Source organism: Notamacropus eugenii, chromosome 4 (genome assembly GCF_028372415.1).
Source record: "Notamacropus eugenii isolate mMacEug1 chromosome 4, mMacEug1.pri_v2, whole genome shotgun sequence".
In the NCBI taxonomy this organism is placed as follows: domain Eukaryota; kingdom Metazoa; phylum Chordata; class Mammalia; order Diprotodontia; family Macropodidae; genus Notamacropus; species Notamacropus eugenii.
This window is the reverse complement of record NC_092875.1, coordinates 321,213,248-321,232,010: the sequence shown is the minus strand read 5'-3', so window position 1 is coordinate 321,232,010 and position 18,763 is coordinate 321,213,248. Positions and strand designations below refer to the sequence as shown.

At 36.6% G+C, this 18,763-nt stretch overlaps 1 protein-coding gene across 6 annotated transcripts in view; it reads right to left on the bottom strand.

Annotated features, from left to right (window-relative positions):
- Nucleotides 1–18,286, bottom strand: part of SREK1 (splicing regulatory glutamic acid and lysine rich protein 1) — a 46,945-nt gene extending 28,659 nt beyond the window's left edge. Inside the window, exons 1-4 of one of the 6 annotated variants that reach the window (XM_072605116.1) lie at nt 17,865–18,216; nt 9,028–9,161; nt 3,580–3,703; nt 3,179–3,294 (exon numbers count right to left, since the gene is read on the bottom strand). In XM_072605116.1, coding sequence (XP_072461217.1) covers nt 3,179–3,241 — 63 coding nt within the window. In that variant the 5' untranslated portion in view covers nt 3,242–3,294; nt 3,580–3,703; nt 9,028–9,161; nt 17,865–18,216. Of the gene's footprint in view, nt 1–3,178; nt 3,295–3,579; nt 3,704–5,436; nt 6,240–9,027; nt 9,162–17,641; nt 17,777–17,864 lie in introns of those variants that run through there. The other 5 variants (XM_072605117.1, XM_072605112.1, XM_072605115.1 and 2 more) reach the window with 5 other exon arrangements.
- Between the last annotated feature and the right edge of the window lie 477 nt (nt 18,287–18,763).

The window sequence follows — 18,763 nt, the reverse complement described above, 5'->3', positions numbered from 1 at the left end:
TGTGAGAAAACTGAAACACCAATACATTGGTGGCGGAGTTGTGAACTGATCCAACCATTCTGGAGAGCAATCTGGAACTATATCCAAAGGGCTTTAAAACTGTGCATATCCTTTGACCCAGCAATAGCATTACTAGGTCTATAACCCAAAGAGATCATAAAAAAGGGAAAAGGAGCCACATGTAGAAAATATTTATAGTAGTTCTTTTATGGTGGCAAAAAACTGGAAACTGAGGGGATGCCCATCAACTGGAGAATGACTCAACTTCTTTCTATTGATTTTTCCCTTATCTTTTGATTCTTTTTTCAAAAATGACTAATGTGAAAATGTTTAATATGACAGTATATGTATAGCCTATATCAGATTGCATGCCATCTTGGGGGGAGGAGGAAAAGGGAAAGAATTTTGGAACTCAAAATGTTATAAAAGTGAATGCTGAAAACCAAAAATAAATAGATAGATAAATGGATGAATTTTAAGAAAGAAAGTGACCTTTAAGAATTGGGAAGTTCGGGTTTGTTTTGTTTTGTTTTGTTTTAGCTTTTTTCATTTGCTTTTAAAAGAGATTTATTTATTTTTAGTCTACAACATTCAATTCCACAAGCTTTTGAGTTAACTCCCTCTCCTTCCCCAAGATGGCAAGAAATCTCTTACAGGTTCTACATATACCTTCATATTTTCACATTAGTCATGTTGTAAAGAATTATAACCAATGGAACAGTTATAAAGAAAGAAGAAACAAAACAAAAAAGACAGAGAACAAATAGAATGCTTCGATTTGCATTCAGACTCCATAATTCTTTCTCTGGATGTGGACAGCATTTTCCATCCCTTTTGGAGCTGTCTTAGAACACTGCTGAAAATAGCCAAGTCTATCAAAGTCAGTCATCTCACAATGTGGCTGTAACTATGTACAATATTCTCCTGGTTCTGCTCATTTCATTTAGCATCAGTTTATATAAGTCTTTCCGGGTTTTTCTGAAATCCTCCTGCTCATTACTTTTTATAGCACAATAGCATTCATTCATTCATATACCACATTCATATACCACAACTTGTTTAGCCATTCCCCAAGTGACGGACATCTCCTCAATTTCCAAGGAAATTGTGAAGTTTTTTTTAAGTAAGATCATAGGACTTGAGTTGGAACATTTCTTGGTGATTATTTAATCCAACTCAATCACTCATTTTACTGAGGAGAAAACAGGCTCAGAGGTATTACGTGACTTATTAAGAAGCAGATCCAAGATATGAACACGTGTGACAATTACAGAGTTGTAAAGGACTTCATTATAGTCAATATGGAATTATATCTCAACCCACACCCAAAAGAAAATCCAACACCTACTATAACATACACAGCCTCTCTTTAAAGACTTCCAACGAGAGGGAAACTACGTCTAAAGGCAACAGGTCCCACTTTTAGAGAGCACCATTTAGCTTTTCCTAACACAAAAAGCCTAACCTCCCCTCCCTTTGCATTTTCTATCTATTATTCCTGATTCTATTCTGTGAGACCACACAGAACAAGTACCTAGAACAATTTATAACAGCCCTTCAAATACCTGGAAGATGGCTACCACATTCTCAGTACTTTCCAGGCCAAACACTCAAAATTCAAAATTTAAATCAACAGGTACCTCAGAGATCATTTTGCTCAATCCCCTCATTTTACAGATTACTAAATTTGGGCTAAGTCCACAGTTCCAAAACATATAAAGCACCTAAATCAGAATTTGAACCCAGATCCTCTGAAACCAGAGCCAAGGCTATCCACTGTACTATGCTGACTCCCCTAATTTCTTCAACTAATGCTCACATGGTATGTAAGATGCTTCACTATACTGGATTGCCCTCCTTTGGATGTTCTCCAATATCCAGCAGCCCTGAACACATTACTTCAGATATGGTCTAACTATTTCTTCTTAATATAATAAATCCAGTGATTTAAGGAGATAAAAGTATTTTGAGAAATCAATCTCACATAGGATATACAAAAGTTCCTAAACCTTGGTAATTTTCTCAGACCTGAAATTCCATTATAGCAAAATACAATCCAGTTCCCAATCATCCCAATATGATTATGGAGATCATCCAACAGGGCCTAAGCCTACTTTGTAAACTAAGATCTTCATTACCAAAACTAAATTTTATTACAAAATTCAGAAGTGAAAGTCTACAAAGAATTCCTGGACAAGATAGGAGTGCCAATAACATGAAGATAGGTATATACTGCATCTCTGAGTTGTAATTAAAACAGAGAACTTGGACCATGCTATATGGGGAAGAAAAGAGCTGGATGAGGTAACCAGACAACGAATGAGGTTAAAATAGAAGGAAAGAGAACAGTTTGCTTCAGTTATCATGCCTGGTAACCAAAGGGGATTGGAACCACTTATAAAAAGCCTGGGTTACAGGTCCAAAGAGAAAGAAGAACCGACCCAGATTGCTAGGTCAGAAGTCAAAACAAATATGTGTGCCTGGGATCTAACTATGCAAAAACTCTGCTCCTTTCAAAACCAGAAGGTGCTGGGTAAAAGGATTAAGCAGCAAAGACAAAGAAGAAATCACATCATACTCCACCCCCCAAGCTTAAATCAGAAAAATCTCTGATCTAGAAAAAGTCCTAAATGATTTCATTCTGTAGCTTTTTTGGGAAAAAGTATCCCTAAGCTATGGGGTTTTTAACCATTTCCAACTTTTTGCCTTTGGGGGGAGGGGAGAATTTAAATAAATTGAGATGTCTTCTAGTTAACTGGTTTAAAGAAAAAGGGGAGAGGGGAAGAAAAGCAGAGATTCAATTTAACTAGAAAATTCAACCAACCAGAACTTCCACTCCACACAATGAAATTTAAGTTGTTTCTATAATCTAAAGTTTCATAAACTATATCTTGATTTTCTAATAAATGAACACTTAAAGTAATATTTTTCAATATTATTTAGAAGCTTCAATAATGGATAATCCTGATAGAATTCTGCTCAGATATTAAGATAGAGGAAAAGAAAAGTTCAATAGGAGAATTTATTGATGGTATATCCTTCAAATTTGCATTTTTAAAAAATTTTAACTTAATTTTTTTTAATAAAGTCAGATTTGGCTATTTACATATTTGAGTCATTAAATCATTTATAAATAGTTTTATCAGCTCAAAATCCTAAAAGAATTAATACTACTTACTGTAGTCAAGGGATTTGGAGTTGGTATAGGAAGCAACCCTGCACCAGGCATCAGACTTGTCATAGTTGGAGCAGGAGCCAATAAGGAAAGGGCTTTGGATTCTTCTGGAATTTTACCTGGAGAGGCAAGTTCCACACATTACAGAGAGCAGAAACACCACATGAACTTTAGTCTATGATTTTACAATTACCCTTGCACTTAAAAAATAATAATAATAAATGAATCTATCTATCAGATCCTTAAAAAGAAATAAACAAGAACTTAAGTCTTTCCTTTACCCTGCTCTACTAGGAAAAATAAAAGTGATCAAAACTTCAAAGACTAGCAATCTCATTAATGGAATATTATTTTAAAAACTGAATAATGTAGACAATTATTTAACACTTTGAGCTATGGGTCACCTGTACTGGAAACTTAATGTTCATGAACCAAACGATATCAAGCATGGACGCTTTCCCAGGACGGTGTTTTCGCGGTGATCGAAAGTTGTGTTACACATGACAACCGTTCGTGTTGGCTGCATCACTAATAGCACACAGAACATCAGATACAGAAAAGAAGAACATTTTTTAAAGTTTAATCCCCAGAAATGGCAAATAACCAAATTAGTAAAAAAAGAAAAAAAAAGAAAAAAAAGAAAAAAAGAAAAGAAAAAAGAAAAAAACAAATGTGCGAATTGAAATCTGTTCCTAAACCAATGCCCTTCTCCTATCACTGAGAAACTACCTGTGATGCCAACAATACTGATGGTGCCCAGACAGACTCCCTGTTTATTTCAAGTAGTTAGGAAGAGGAAAAAGTGTTCCATACATAGTATTTTTGTCAACTTTAATTTAAATGGAAGGGAGAAATGGGAGGGAGATGTCCTCATACACTTACTAATACAAACATGACTTTTGTGACATATTGAGTTGCCTCAGAGAATCAGTTTCTAGATGTTCCCCTTGAATAATTTTGCTAAAAATTATGGAAGTGGAATAAACAAAAAAAATGTATCTGGCCTTCAAGAAATCCATTAATTTAAAACTAATTTAAAATTATATCTGCTTGAAAAGGGACAGTTGTGTCTTGCTACATATGGTCTCAACAACTACTAACAATAACAGAAGTAACAACTAATTTCCTACAAATTTAGAGGGAAGGAAAAAAACCTCAATGACTTGATTTTAAAATTCCAAAGTGCCTTTTAATCAATATCCAGCAAATGTCTACAACAAATCACAATTTAAGCACAATGATTCATTTGTTACTTGTATTCCATCTAATTCAATATTATTCACTTTACTGAATTAAACTGCTAACCTAAATATTATTTCACTTTAAAAGTCTGAATCTAAGGCTTAAAAGTCTGTAAACATTTTATAGGTATTATTCATACCTGTGTGGCACAGAGTGTACATGTACTTAACCCCATTATAAGCTTTCTAATTGAGAGACTCTTAATTCAGGGCATATAAAACCATCCCAGGTTGAAATGTAACTGGCATAGCAAATTTTCAAAAGCACCATGCTGGGTTTTAATAGGTATTCAAAATAATCAAATGTACAAGGAAAATCTGAGTAATATCACCAGGACCCAGATACTTTCTCTAACCTCAGTTGAGAATCAAGATGTAAAGTTCAATTAAAAAAATTGTTGTCTAATTTATAGGAATTAAACAGAAATTACAGCCCACCAGATTTAGATTTGTGGAGTTACAGTCAACAATAAAGCATTAGTTTCCTAAATTTTGAAGCAAATTATACTACTTAATTTGACTTAATTTAACAAAAATTACACCTAATGTTACATTATTTGAATATAAGCTCATACACATGCAGTTTTAACATGCACAAAATTAAAATAAAAGGTGGCCTTACGGATGACTTCAATTTTTATAGTTCAGTCTACATTTATTGGCCACTAATGTTAGCAAATTTATCTATGCCAAATAACTATATTCCTTCTGTACCATCTGACTGCGGATTACACATTTTATAAAACAGCATGATTTTTAAAAGTCATAAAATCTGAACAGCTCCTGAAGAGTTAATCTTTATCCTTGAATTCAGAACATATTGTTAACATCCTCTCATTGCTATGGTAGTTACAATAAAGAAAAATTGCAATTCCTATGTTGTCTGTTTAGTGCCTCAAATATGACACTGTCATTTAATAAGGAGAGGTCTGTAGAAGAATGTATGCTTAAGTTTTGGGGGGGAGGCAATACCTCAGTACATATCAAAAAGTGAATCAGTTAAATTTTAGAAAATCTTACATTTGTACTTTGAATGCTGCCTCTCAGTAATAAATCAGAATACACAGAAGCCAAATTGTATACTTGGAAGTATTTTTCTTATTCTGCCATTGACAATACTTGAAAGTTTTAAGTTTCATTGCTTAATTCCTAAATTATTGTCCTACTAAATTTATCTTCAAAATTCTTAGGTGTGTAAGAGTTCAACATAAATGGACATCTCTCTTCATCTGTGTATATTAAAGACAACAGTTAGGAAAGACAATGTATATATATTCCTCTTCCTATACCTCAGCATCCAGTTACACAAACTGAAACAATAAAGATCTGAATTTTCAACAGAATTTTCAACAAAAGAATCGAACCCGTGCACGCACACACACACGCACATACACACATACACATACACATACATACACATACACACACCCACCCACCCCAAAAAAGCCAACAGGTTTCCCCCCTCCAAGAAGCATTCCCCAAGTGGATAGCTAAAAGCCTTCCTAGTTAAAGAAAATAAGAATTTTCCTGTAATGGTTAAGAATCAAAAGTGAAAGTCTTTTCAACTCAGCCTTCATATATAATATATGTGCTATATTATAAAAATGTTCTATATTATAAAAAATGGGTTGCTATATCCTTGATGATTCTGATATGCCTAAAATTCCAGAAAAATGAAAGCAAAGAAACTACAAATTAGCTTTTTTCTGAAAGATGTGGTTATTAGTCTCAGAAAGTAGTCTGGAGAAAAAAGTTTCACTGAGATTAGAAAGTATTCAAAAGGATATTATTTATCACTGTCTCAGTTCAGAATTTACTAAAACAGTTTGTAAACACCAATTAAGATCTAAGCTAAGTTTCACAACACTAAAACTGAGTTTTTGACACAAAATTTATTTGGCCTTAATTCTGTATTTTAAGTTGAAAACTACAAATATGCTACCTTCCTTTCATATACAACTTTGAAACAAAATGTTATGAATTCTTAATGGAATACCATTTACAAAGAACTGGAATACCAGTTCACAAGTTAAAGTGAAAGAGATTTAACAAAACAAAAACAAAAACAAAAAGGGACAAAATAAAGAAAAAAGAAATTAAATTAAAGCAAAACAATAAAAAAACAGAGACAGGGCGTCCATCTTCAGCGGGTCAGACTCCGATCTCATTTCCCCCATGAAGGTTTCACTTGACGGCAGGTTTAGTGGCATGGCAAACAATGCCTAACTCAGGCAAGTGTAAACAGGTCTGCCTTGGCCAGTCTAGTCATCTAATAATGCACAAATATCACATAGAGAAAACATACAAAACCAAATTAATAGTCAAAATCCATCTACCAAAAAATGTGGACATAAAGTTATGACTGATGGTAATGTGGCACCTTTATGTTTCAACTTTCTTTTTCTAAGTGTAACATTTAGAGAGAAATCTGGGGATGCACGCAAGGAGAAAAAAAATCACATCTGGACATCATGAAGCTATATTTTAAAGTGGCATTTTATGACTAGTAATAGCTAATGGTTAATGTGTAATGTTACACAATGAACATTATTTCCACAACTGAGATTCCTAAGCAGTAAGCTAAAATAAACTGAAAAACACTTTCCATAAATTTCTCTCTTTTCTGTCACAAGTATATAAAAACAAATGACTGTTGCTTAACCATGTATGGAATCTCTCATTTTACAGTATTCAACTAGAATTCTTTCCTTTTGATTTATTCTGAAGTAACATGCTATTTCTGACAAAATAATAACATATTCCTCAGTTTGCAGTGCAAAATCTGGTACATAATGTCCACTGCAAACTTCTAATTGTTCTATATGTAAACCAATCTCTTGCATATTAAGCCTTTAGTTTAATTACTCTTTGAAATAAAAAATGTATCTGATTTTTTTTAATGTTTCAACTATCCATAGGGCAGTTTACTATCTTAAAATTCATACTTACTTGTAACTAAAAGGCAATAAAAATGCAGGTTTTACATTCACATCCTGTGAAAGCTTTTATCTCAAAATGGTAAAAAGTACTCAACTTTAATTAAAATTTTACTTATAGTCTTTACTGAATATCATCCCCTCCTCCCCAAAAAAAGGAATTAGACAACTCAAAGCTAAGGCTGCTCAGCTATTAAGTTATAAGCTCTCCAAGGAAGATATATACAATGTACCAAAGTAAGACTGGTAATGCAATAGGTGAAATATTTGCCTCTGATTCAGCAATGAATTAATGTAAGACCCTCTGCTACCAGTGGTAGTCTTTCAAGAGTGCAGTTGTGGGTTAGGTCTGCACATTTAATCTTAGTTGCTTGTTGGCCAAATTCCAGTGAGAGGTATCTTCCATGGGAATTCTTCACCAAGCAGTTTCTACTTGGTACAGTGCATTTGCTATCTCACTCCCAGCCTTGCAAAAACAAAGAGTTATCCCTTCCCCAACTATTATAGACTGAATACCCCTCACTGATCAGACTCAAAAAGGTATTACACAAATAATTATTTGTGAGAATTGCATTCTCCTCTTTGTGGAGAACACCCATTTTTAAACTCATTTGAAAAAAATTCAGAATGTTCTAACCTGGGACATCAACTACACCAGAACTGTCCTCACTGCATTGGACTTTTAATGTTTAAAACATCCAGAAATAATGCATCCTGAATCATACACAAAAATCTAAAAGTGTAATCTAGTCATTATCTTACAAGTAACTTTCTTTTTAGCAAGTTAAATTAAACTAACTTAATTAAATTAAATTAACATTAAGTATTTTAGGAATTTAATTTGAAATTTTCAATTATTCCTAGATACTATAAGGCAAAATCTTCCATCAAGAAATTATTTTAAAGTGATAGGTATAGCTTTTACGTAAATATTAATAGCTTAATCCTTAAGTTCTTGTGTATACACCAACACGGCCTATCATAACTGATTTAAAGAGACCAAAATATACTATTACTTAAAAATCAATACTGATAATTACGTATTCTTAAAAATAATATAAGGCACTTAACCTTAATGAATAGTAACCTTAAGGCCTTTGGCCTCTTTCTGATGGATTTCTTAGAAAATATTTTTTAACTTCAAAAAAAGCCTGTGAAAGTAAAAAATAAATTTGTTTTATATGAAATCAGTATCAAGAATGTGAAATTAAGATCAATAACTTTAATGAAATTAATTTATATTTTTATCATTAACACAGACACCATTACTTAGATAATCCCAAATTGGCAAACTGTGCCCACTCTGTTTTGTCTCAATGAAAAAACTATTAGAACTGGATGTTCTGGAGTACAAACTCCTACACACTGAAATATTTAAATGAATACATCCCTTGTTAAGATCATAATCCTTTTAGGATACGCTGTGTAATCTGTAATTAGTACAAATTTTAAAAATCAATATTTAGATCTATAACAAAAAGCAGACAAACCAATGATTTAAATATGTATTTTACTAATAAAGTGAAAACTTTTTTTTTTCTATTTCCAAATTTTGTTTTTGCTTTTCAAAAACACACAAAACAGAGTACCAGCTACTTGCCAATTTCTGGGAAAATTAAAGGCCATAAACAAAAAGGACAGACTGACATTACAGAAAAACATCTAAAATACCAACCTTCTGCACAGGGTACAACTATCAGAGCTCTGTCAATAAAAACCGTGTTAGTTAGATGCTGGGCCACACCAACACTCGATGGGTCACGAAACTTAACATAACATACTTTGGAGGAAAAAGCAAGAGGTGCGTTGCTGCAAGATAAAAAGAAAAACAATCAGTCTTATAAACATATTTAGATCTTTCATTGTTTCTCCTTTGAAAAGGAAAATTATAAAATCTTGAATAAGTCAATGAAATTTTCCCCCACTTAAGTTATTACAACATGCTTGACCAAACTGTCTATTTGCAGTCTGTTCAATACACATACACTTATTTTAATGTGTTAATGACCAAATCAACTAATTAGTTTGCTATGGACACTACCCAATTCTTGATCAGAATGATGTCTAAAAACAAATATTTGATCTAGTAGTAGAGCTGGGTAGTTAAACAGTGTGGCGGAAACTAAGCATAGACCAATGCCCAACACTGTACACAAGAATAAAGTTGAAATAGGTACATGATCTAGGTATAAAGATTGATACTATAAACAAATTAGTGGAGCAAGGAATAGTATATTTATCAGATTTATGGAGAAGGGAAGAATTTTTGATTAAGAAGAGATAGAAAGCATTATGAAGTACAAAATGGATAATTTTGATTACATTAAACTGAAAAGTTTTTGCACAACCAAACCCAATGCAACCAATATTAGGAGGGAAGCAGAAAGCTGGGAAAGAATTTTTGCAACTAGTGTCTGTGATAAAGGTCTCATTTCTAAAACATATAGAGAACTGAGTCAAATGTGCAAGAACAAACGTCATTCCCCAATTGATAAATGGTCAAAGGATATGAACAGGCACTTTTCAGAGGAAGAAATTAAAGATATCTATAGTCACATGAAAAAATGTTCTAAATCACTATTGATTAGAGAGATATAAATCAAAACAACTCTGAGATATCACATCACACCTATCTGATTGGCTAACATAACAACACAGGAAGATGATAAATACTGGAGAAGATGTGGGAGAGTTGAAACACTAATTCATCATTGGTGGAGCTGTGAGCTGATCCAACCATTCTGGAGAGCAATTTGGAACTATGCCCATAGGGCTACAAAAATGTGCATACCCTTTGACCCAAAAATAGTGCTTCTAGGACTGTACCCCCAAGAGATCATAAAAATGGGAAAGGGTCCCACATACACAAAAATATTTCTAGCAGCTCTCTTTGTGGTGGCCAAAAACTGGAAATCAAGGGGATGCCCATCAATTGGGGAATGACTGAACAAGTTGTGGCACATGAATGTAACGGAATACTATTGTGCTATAAGAAATGATGGAACAGGAAGATCTGAGAGAATTTGAGCCTGAAAAGATTTATATGAACCGATACTGAGTGAAATGAGAAGAACCAGGAGAACTTTTGTACACAGCAACAACTGCAGTGTTGCAAGGAATTTTTCTGGTACACTTAGTACTTCATTGCAATGCAAGGACTTAAATAATTCCCAATGGTCTCTTAAGGTAAAATGCCTTCCACATCCAGGGAAAGAACTATGGAATTAGATCACAGAATGAAGCAGATCATTTTCCTTTGTATTATGTTTTGGTTTTATGATTTCTCCCATTCATTTTAAATCTTCTATGCAACATGACTAAGGTGAAAATGTACTTATAATAGGAATATATGTGTAGAACCTATATAAAACTGTATGTTGTCTCAGGGAGGAAGTAGGGAGGTAGGGGGGAAGAGGGGTGAGAAGGTAGGTGAGAAGGAGGATAGGGAGGGGAAAAATCTAAGATACCTGGAAGTGACTGTAGAACACTGAAAACAAATAAAACAAAAAAAGAAAAATGGAAGATATCAGAAAGCTAAATTATTTTTACTAAGATCAAAATTACTAGTAGCAAAATAACAGTCCTTTAGAACAGAGGAATAATAAACAGGGCCCACCACAAAATTCCCAAGTGGGGAAAGAATCAGATTAAAATGTAACTGGGAAATGTATAAAAATAAATAAAATAAATAAAAATACAACATAATATTAACTTGTAGTTTTCTAAGTCAATATGCAGCCAGCAAGGATCCATTTTGATTTAACACCACCATCCTACAACTGCATATCTCTCCCATCCAATCCAACCCCAAATCAACTCTTCCTAGGGACATCCCTCCCTAAGACTCCACCTTAGCATCCATCATCATTTTACTCCCCTCCCCCTTTGCCCAACCCATCAAATCAATGGGGTGCTCAGGTACTTGTACTTGGACCCCAATTCCAAAATCACATCTTTCCCTATCCTCAAAACGTTGTCTCAGGCAGTTTCTCTCCAGCCCAAGGGCAGTATGCTCCAGCAAAGCAGGAGAGTGTGCCCTAACAAAACACTTATCTCTCCTCCTGATACAGTAGTCAGCTGCACCTACAGAATTTATTAGTTTGAACTGTGTACTAGCCAAACTGGCAGTGTACTGGCTCATAAAGATATTTACTAGCCACTGAACTATCTATACCATCTCCCTACCTCATTATATGCATCCTACACTTAGACATATTATTTCTCAGCCTGCCCTATTAGTTGACTTACTGACATTTCAGACCTAAAACCACACACCTCCATGCAGCCTTACCTTGGGCTATTTCCCAGTGAACTCTGGGTAAAACACCTGTACAGGAGATACTAAATGTGCATGTTCCTTTAAGAACCACTCCCTAATCTCTCCCTGAATCACGGAGTTAGCATTATTTGGCACATGTTTTACTATAACTTAACCTATATAAACTTCACTTGTACCATCTTTTAAATCACAGATTCCCTAAAAACTCTCACCGGCTGAAAAGCATAACAATAAAATCTTTGCCACCTTGCCTTTAAGAATGCCTAAGTCTGTGAATTCATTCCAGATGACCCTCCCCTGTACTCCAGTCCTTGAGAGGTCCCTGAATCCCCCTACCTTTCCAACCCTATTAAAATGATTCAGGCATCTATTCCAACTTTAGTCCTACTCCCTAAATGGGTAATAGACAAAATAGTCAAGATGCCTTTGCTGCTGCTATACTCTGTTGCTAAGAAGCTTTTCAATGAAGTATTCAGAATACAGAGGTGATGTCAACCCAAGCGTCCTCTGTTTAAATTACAAATTTGTCAATTCTTAGGGCAAAAGATTTGGCACACCAGGGGCTTACCATCATGGCACATCATTGAAATAAACTTATGTATTACAACCACATATAGTGAAAATTATTAGTTTAATAGTATTGGTTTGGATGCTGCTTTGCCAATCTCCCAAAGGTTTGTCACATAATCTTCATCTCCTATTTGTTTCATAAGGTTATTAGGTAAAAGTATACGTGAAAGTAAAAGAAATTTTCAGAGAAGAATATAAATCTAACTTTTAACATTTAGAAAAAACATTTTAAGTGCCAACAGAGGACAAAAAAATTATATAAATATACACTGTAATTTTAAATAATTAGTCTATGAAAAACATCCAAATTTCTTTTCTTTCCAAATGTATCTGAACTGCTCAGTATATTTATTCTCATAACCTAAAAGAACTATAATTTTCAAGTGTATTTCAAACAATAAGGAATACAGCTCCTTTTTAAAGTTAACCTTAAATCTTAAACAGCATTTGGCAATAATTTGGTTTCAAAAGAAGTACCATGGGCTCCCTAGAAGAAAATTTATTAGAATAGAATTTTTTTTAACACCTAGATGTCTCTTTCAATAAAGATATTCAAGGCAAAAGAAAAAAATTGGTGCAGAAATTACATAAAGATATAAATGAGTGACAACAATTAGAAATGAAAAATAACCATACACTCTCCTGGAACTTAAATTAAGATATTATCTGGAATTGCTGAAGTGATCAGGGAAAACTCATAATATAAAATATGAAATTTCCAATTTTGTATGACAACCAAAATTTTCAAAAGGATCAAAATTTTACTTTAAAAGCATAACAGCTTAAAATCACAGGACCAATTCAATGAGTACCAACATCAACTTCTGCATACTATGAAAAAATTTATTTTAACAGAATGTTAAAGTTTTTTCCACATTTAAACAAAATTAAAATATGGTTAAAAATGTTAAGGAGCTATAAAGCAAAGATTAATAATAATTTTTGGAATTCAACATAATACTGGTTTCACTTCTTGTATTACTTGAACAAGGAAAAAGAACCAGCAGGTTAAAAACAAATACAACTAAGCCATTTGAGTTTTTAATATACTTTTTTGTTAGATTTAACATGTCATGCAAATTATTCTTTAAAAATAAAAATAGAAATATCCTGTTCAATAAGGCCTGAGACCTTTTGTAAGGGATAATTAAAATAACAAAATAGAGTATTAGAAATTCCTTTAAACTTTCTTAAAAAACAAACAAAACAAAAACCTGAATCTCTTGACCTATGTTATGAGAAAAATCGGGCTTTTTATACTGCTGAAAGAAAATACATGCTGCTATTTTCAACTTTATTTAAAAAATATATTTCTAAACTCAGAACTGAATTAATAGTTCCATCAAGTCATATATAATCAGAAAATATAGTTTACTGATGTTCTAAATCAGAGGCTCTAGGTCCTCAATATAATGTTTAAAGTATCACTATGAAAATGTTTATCTATCCCAGCAGGCAAAACCCCAATTTACCAAAAACAACAACTGGTTGCTAAATTCTTTTACAAAGTCTAGCTTGTATATTTTATCTAAGAATGGAAAACACTGAAGCACATTTTTCCAAAAAGCACAAACCTCACCCCTGCCAAAACCAGGGTCTACTTCAATTTGGACAAAGTATTTCAAATATTAGTGAACAGATCCAACCATTCTTGGTACTATGGCCTAAGGGCTATACAACTGTGCATACCCTTTGATCCAGCAATAACATTGCTAGGTCTATACCCTAAAGAGATCCAAAAAAGGGGAAAAGGATCTACTTGTACAGATGTATTTATAGCAGTTCTTTTTATGGTGGCTAAAAATTGGAAATCAAAGCGATGCCCTTCAATTGGGGAATGGTTAAACAAGCTGTGGTATTTGATTAAAATGGAATATCATCACTGTGCTATAAGAAATGACCTACAGGATGATCTCAGAAAAACTTGGAAAGACTTACATGAACTAATGCATAGTGAACACAATCAGGAGAACATTGTACACATTAACAGCAACACAGTTTGATAAAGAACTGTGAATGACTTAGCTATTCTCAGCAATACAATGATCCAAGGCGATCCCAAAGGACTAATGATGAAACATACTATCCGTCTCCAAAGAAAGAACTGATATTGTTTGAATACAGACTGACGAATGCTATTTTTCCACTTTCATTTTTTTATTTGAATGTTCTTGTACAAAACGACTAATATGGAAATGTTTTACATGAAACAAAAAATTTCAAACTTTAAGCTTCACAAGGATTTGTTTTTATTTTAATGGTTTATTTTTAATGAGAGAGGGAATTTCAGCTTTTGCTTCCATGGAGTTATGTTAATTTTATTCTTTATGTTTTTACAGAAGATGTACTTTTTAGTAGAACAGATTTTTGCTGGAATGTGCTCATTACCCCTTTTAGTGTGAAACCATAAGCACTAATAAATTGGCTTAATATTTACAATAAGAAAGCTTTATTTCTAGATACCTATGTTCTCCATGACACCCCATTCCTCACCCCAGCCCATGTTTCATCTAATTTAATTTAAGTATTTATCAAGTACCTCTTATTCTTAGTATACCACATGTACATATGTGTGCATAGTTTGTAAATACCATATATATTTATATGCATCTAGACAACTGGTGGCACAGAGGATAGAACTTGGACCTAGAGTCAGTAAGAACTGACTTCAAATTCAGCCTCAGACACTGATTAGCTGAGGGACCCTAGGCTTAACCCGTTTGCCTGTTTCTTCAAGTATAAAATTGGGATGATGATAATAGCATCTATTCCACAGTTATTTTGAGGAGCAAATGAATTAGTATTTGTAAAAAAAAGTGTTTAGTATTGTGCTTGGCATATGATAAATGCATATTATATAAATGCTTATTCCCTTTCTCATACTCTCCCCATAAGAAGGGGGCTGGAAAGTCGTGGCTAAAAAAATGATTTAATAGTTTCTTCAAGGAGTTTTTAATCAAACAGGAACATAAGTAAATAGATGACTATTGCAACATGTTACAATGGGTTAAGTATATAAAAGAAACTGGTTTTAAGACAGTATTGAGAGTTTTCTAAGAATTAATTTATGTACTAGATGGCTATTAATTTTCATGTAATTAATTTATAAGCAGGAGGCCTAAATGGTTTCCATTTTATGAACTCTTCAGAAGTAAATATGGAATTTTTTCTACTAATGCATATTTTAGGGGTATCAAAATGCTGTTGTATGTGTAAAAAAAAAGCAAAAACATGTTAATATGTATTAAGTTGTACATCTTACAGTACAACTGTGTCCATTGAAAGACAAATTTTTCAATATATAAGTTTTTTCTAATATGGTCATTTCTGCCCCCACTGGAAGGCTATTATGAGCTCCCAGGTCAACTTCTTCCTTCATTGTACAATTTGTGCAATTCTGTAGTGTTAGATTATATTAGTGACAAATATTAGATGTAAGCATGAATAAAGTATTTGTACAGAACATCAGGTAATTTGGAAATATTAAAAGTGTATAAAAGACAAAACAGTAAGTATGAAATATTCAAGTATAAAGGGATCTGTCTGGGAAAGCATCACAGAGACTGTGCCATTTGTCTTGAAGGGTTTCAACTGCTATAAATATGATAGGAACTCATTCCAAATGATAGTCTATATAAACATACTAAGGCACAGAAGGGAATACAAGATCAGGAAATCACCAGTCAAGCTGAGGCACAGTGTAAACTTGTCTTAGTATTTAAGTAGGGGTGTATCTATCCTAATTATGTATTCTTAGAAAAAGTACTTTGGCAGTAATGTTAAGAAGGGACATCCTACTGTGGCTAAGAAGAAAAATACAAAGCCCTCAGCTTGACATTTAAAGTCTATCGCAATAAGGCTTCTACCTTTCTTCAAGTATTATTTAATAATATTTAAGCACTCAGAATTCTGGTCAAACTGACCTGCTAATTGTTCCTCACACACAACATTCCAACTTCTAGCTCTGTGCTTTCACACACATCTGAAATGCACTCCCTCTAATCCTTAGTTTCCTTCCAAACACAATTCAAATGCCACCTTCAACAGTAAACTTTTCAAGAGAGGTAGTAGGATGATGAATTCTATGTCTTTCACCACTTATTGCCTGGGCTAATCACGTCACTTCCCTGGGTCTCAGTTTCCTCACCCGTAAAATAAAGAGTGCTGGACAAGATGCCTTGGAAGGTCCTGTACAATTCTACATTTAAAGTCCTGCCATCTCCATCACCACCAATGGTGTCAATACAAAGGGATAGTAAGTGACTTTGTTACACTTTTCTGCGTTTTGGTATCTTCCTCCCACGTCCTTGAGGACAAGCATCGTTTCTTTTTCTCTTTTTCTGGTCTATCTAGGGTTATCATGGCAAACACGTTTGCCTCTTGGTCAGGAAGGGGCAAAGCACAAACACGGACATGAGTTACAAGTCTACTGCCATAATCCCTACGCTTAAAACAAAGTGTTGGGTGTTTTCCCCTTTCTCCAGGCAGCTTTCTACCAGTGAAAAAATAAGTCTCCTTCCACAGAGTCAATGCCTAGGGAGCAGCCAAAAGCACAGAGAGGTTAAGTAAACTGCCTAGGGTCACAAAGAGAGCGATGGGATTTAAACCCAGGTCCACAAGAACTCTTCCCAATTTAAAAATACGTAGGTAAAAACGATGAATTACTTGAGCCGATTTGATGCAGCACCTAAGACACCCTCCAAAGCCTCTAGCGTCACAAAATAACATGGCATCATGGGGCTTGCCTTTTCCAAGGTGGGGAAGTGGGGACGGAGGGAGGGGGACAATTTGGGACTGAAAAAAAATGTTTAATGTTAAAAATAAATAAATGGGAAAGTTTTACCATGTCTAAGTAGACTCGGCTGTTTTGTACGACACGCTGTCGGACGACAGTCAGGTCAGTGTTTTGTTTTAACTACTTCCTCCCCCTCCCCCCTTGACACAGGGAATACCTTACTGATCGGGGAAAGGTTTGTAAGGAAATTAAAATTTCCCTAGGAGGAAGAAAAGAAGAAAACAGCCCCCACCCCATTTGTGAGGGCACAGGACAAGGCACGTGGGGCCGGCGCATCCCGTGGGGACGTGGGCCAGACAGGAGTGGCGAGGCGGAGTTCGAGACGACGGGCCCAGCTCCTGGGTGCAGGCGGCCGGCGAGCTTAAGCCGAGGCGGGCCTGAGGGCAGCCTGGCCCGGGTGAGCTCCCACGCCTGCCACTGGTCCCAAGGCCACCTCCGCGGGAAAGCTAAACCCCGGCCCTCGCCGAGAGTGCTCGGCCGAGGCCCGTCCGCGGCCATCTTGGGTTCAGGCGAACCCCCCCGACCCCCCCACTACCATCCCCCCGGAAGGGAAGGAACGTAAGCTTGAGGGCAAAGCCCTTCTCCGGGCACTATTGCGAAACGTTTCTAGCCCGACTAACGTCACGACACCCCCAATTCCCCTACAATGCCTCAACTCGCATGACCAGAAGGCGAGAGCACGGGGTCGGGGAGTGAGAGAAAGCCGCCGACCGCCGAGAGTCCCCGTGCCCAGATCCAACATGGCCGCGGCAGGAGCCCGGAGGTCACGTGGCCCAGCGCGCGCGCGCCCCCCCCCCCCCCCCCCCCCCGCAGTCCGCGGTCTCTATGGCGCCCGCGCCCCTCCCCCCAGCTGAGCCCAGGCACTTACTCCGGGGGGTAGAGCCGCAGCTCTTCGATTTCTCCCAGGAAAGTGAACAAGGTCCGCATCTGCTCGCTCGTCACCGCCGACGACAGGTTAGTCACCTGGATCACAGCCGTGTTGGTCAGGCCGAAGCCCAGGCCTAAAGTGAAACCGCCGCCGCTATTCATCCCGAGCCGGTGCTCGTCGCTTCTCCGCAGCCCCAACGTCTACTACGCCGCGTCGTCGCCGCCGCCGAGAGGCGAAGAGGAGCGGAGAGGAGGCGCGGCAGTGAGCGCGCTCCCGACCGCGGCGTGGCGGCGCCCGGCAGCTCTAGGCGCCCTGCTCACAACTCCCCTGCTCCTCCGGGCTGCGCGCGCCCTGGGCTCGCCGCCCCTTCCGCGCGTGCGGAAGCGTCGCCCCGGCAACCCGACGGAGGGGCCCTCACCTGGGGCGCACCTCCCCCGCGAGCCGGAGAAGTGCGTCACGGCCGCGTGCGCCTGGCCTGCCCCGGCCCGGGCCCTGGAGCGGGGCTGTAATGCTGGTAGAGCGACCCCGCGGGGTGGTGTGGGGGTGGGCCGGCCTGGCCGGACCGCCGGGTCCCGGACTTTGTAACGAAGAAAATCTCTGAATGTTGATGTGCTTGGGCTCCTGGCTAAGCCTACGTATTTGAAGTCATCCAGACACACAGACACAGACACACAGACGAGAGAGACGGACACACAGACGAGAGAGACAGACACACACACACACAGACACACAGACGAGAGAGACAGACACACACACACACAGACACACACACACACAGACGAGAGAGACACACACACACACAGACACACAGACGAGAGAGACACAGACACACACACACAGACACACAGACGAGAGAGACACAGACACACACACACAGACACACAGACGAGAGAGACAGA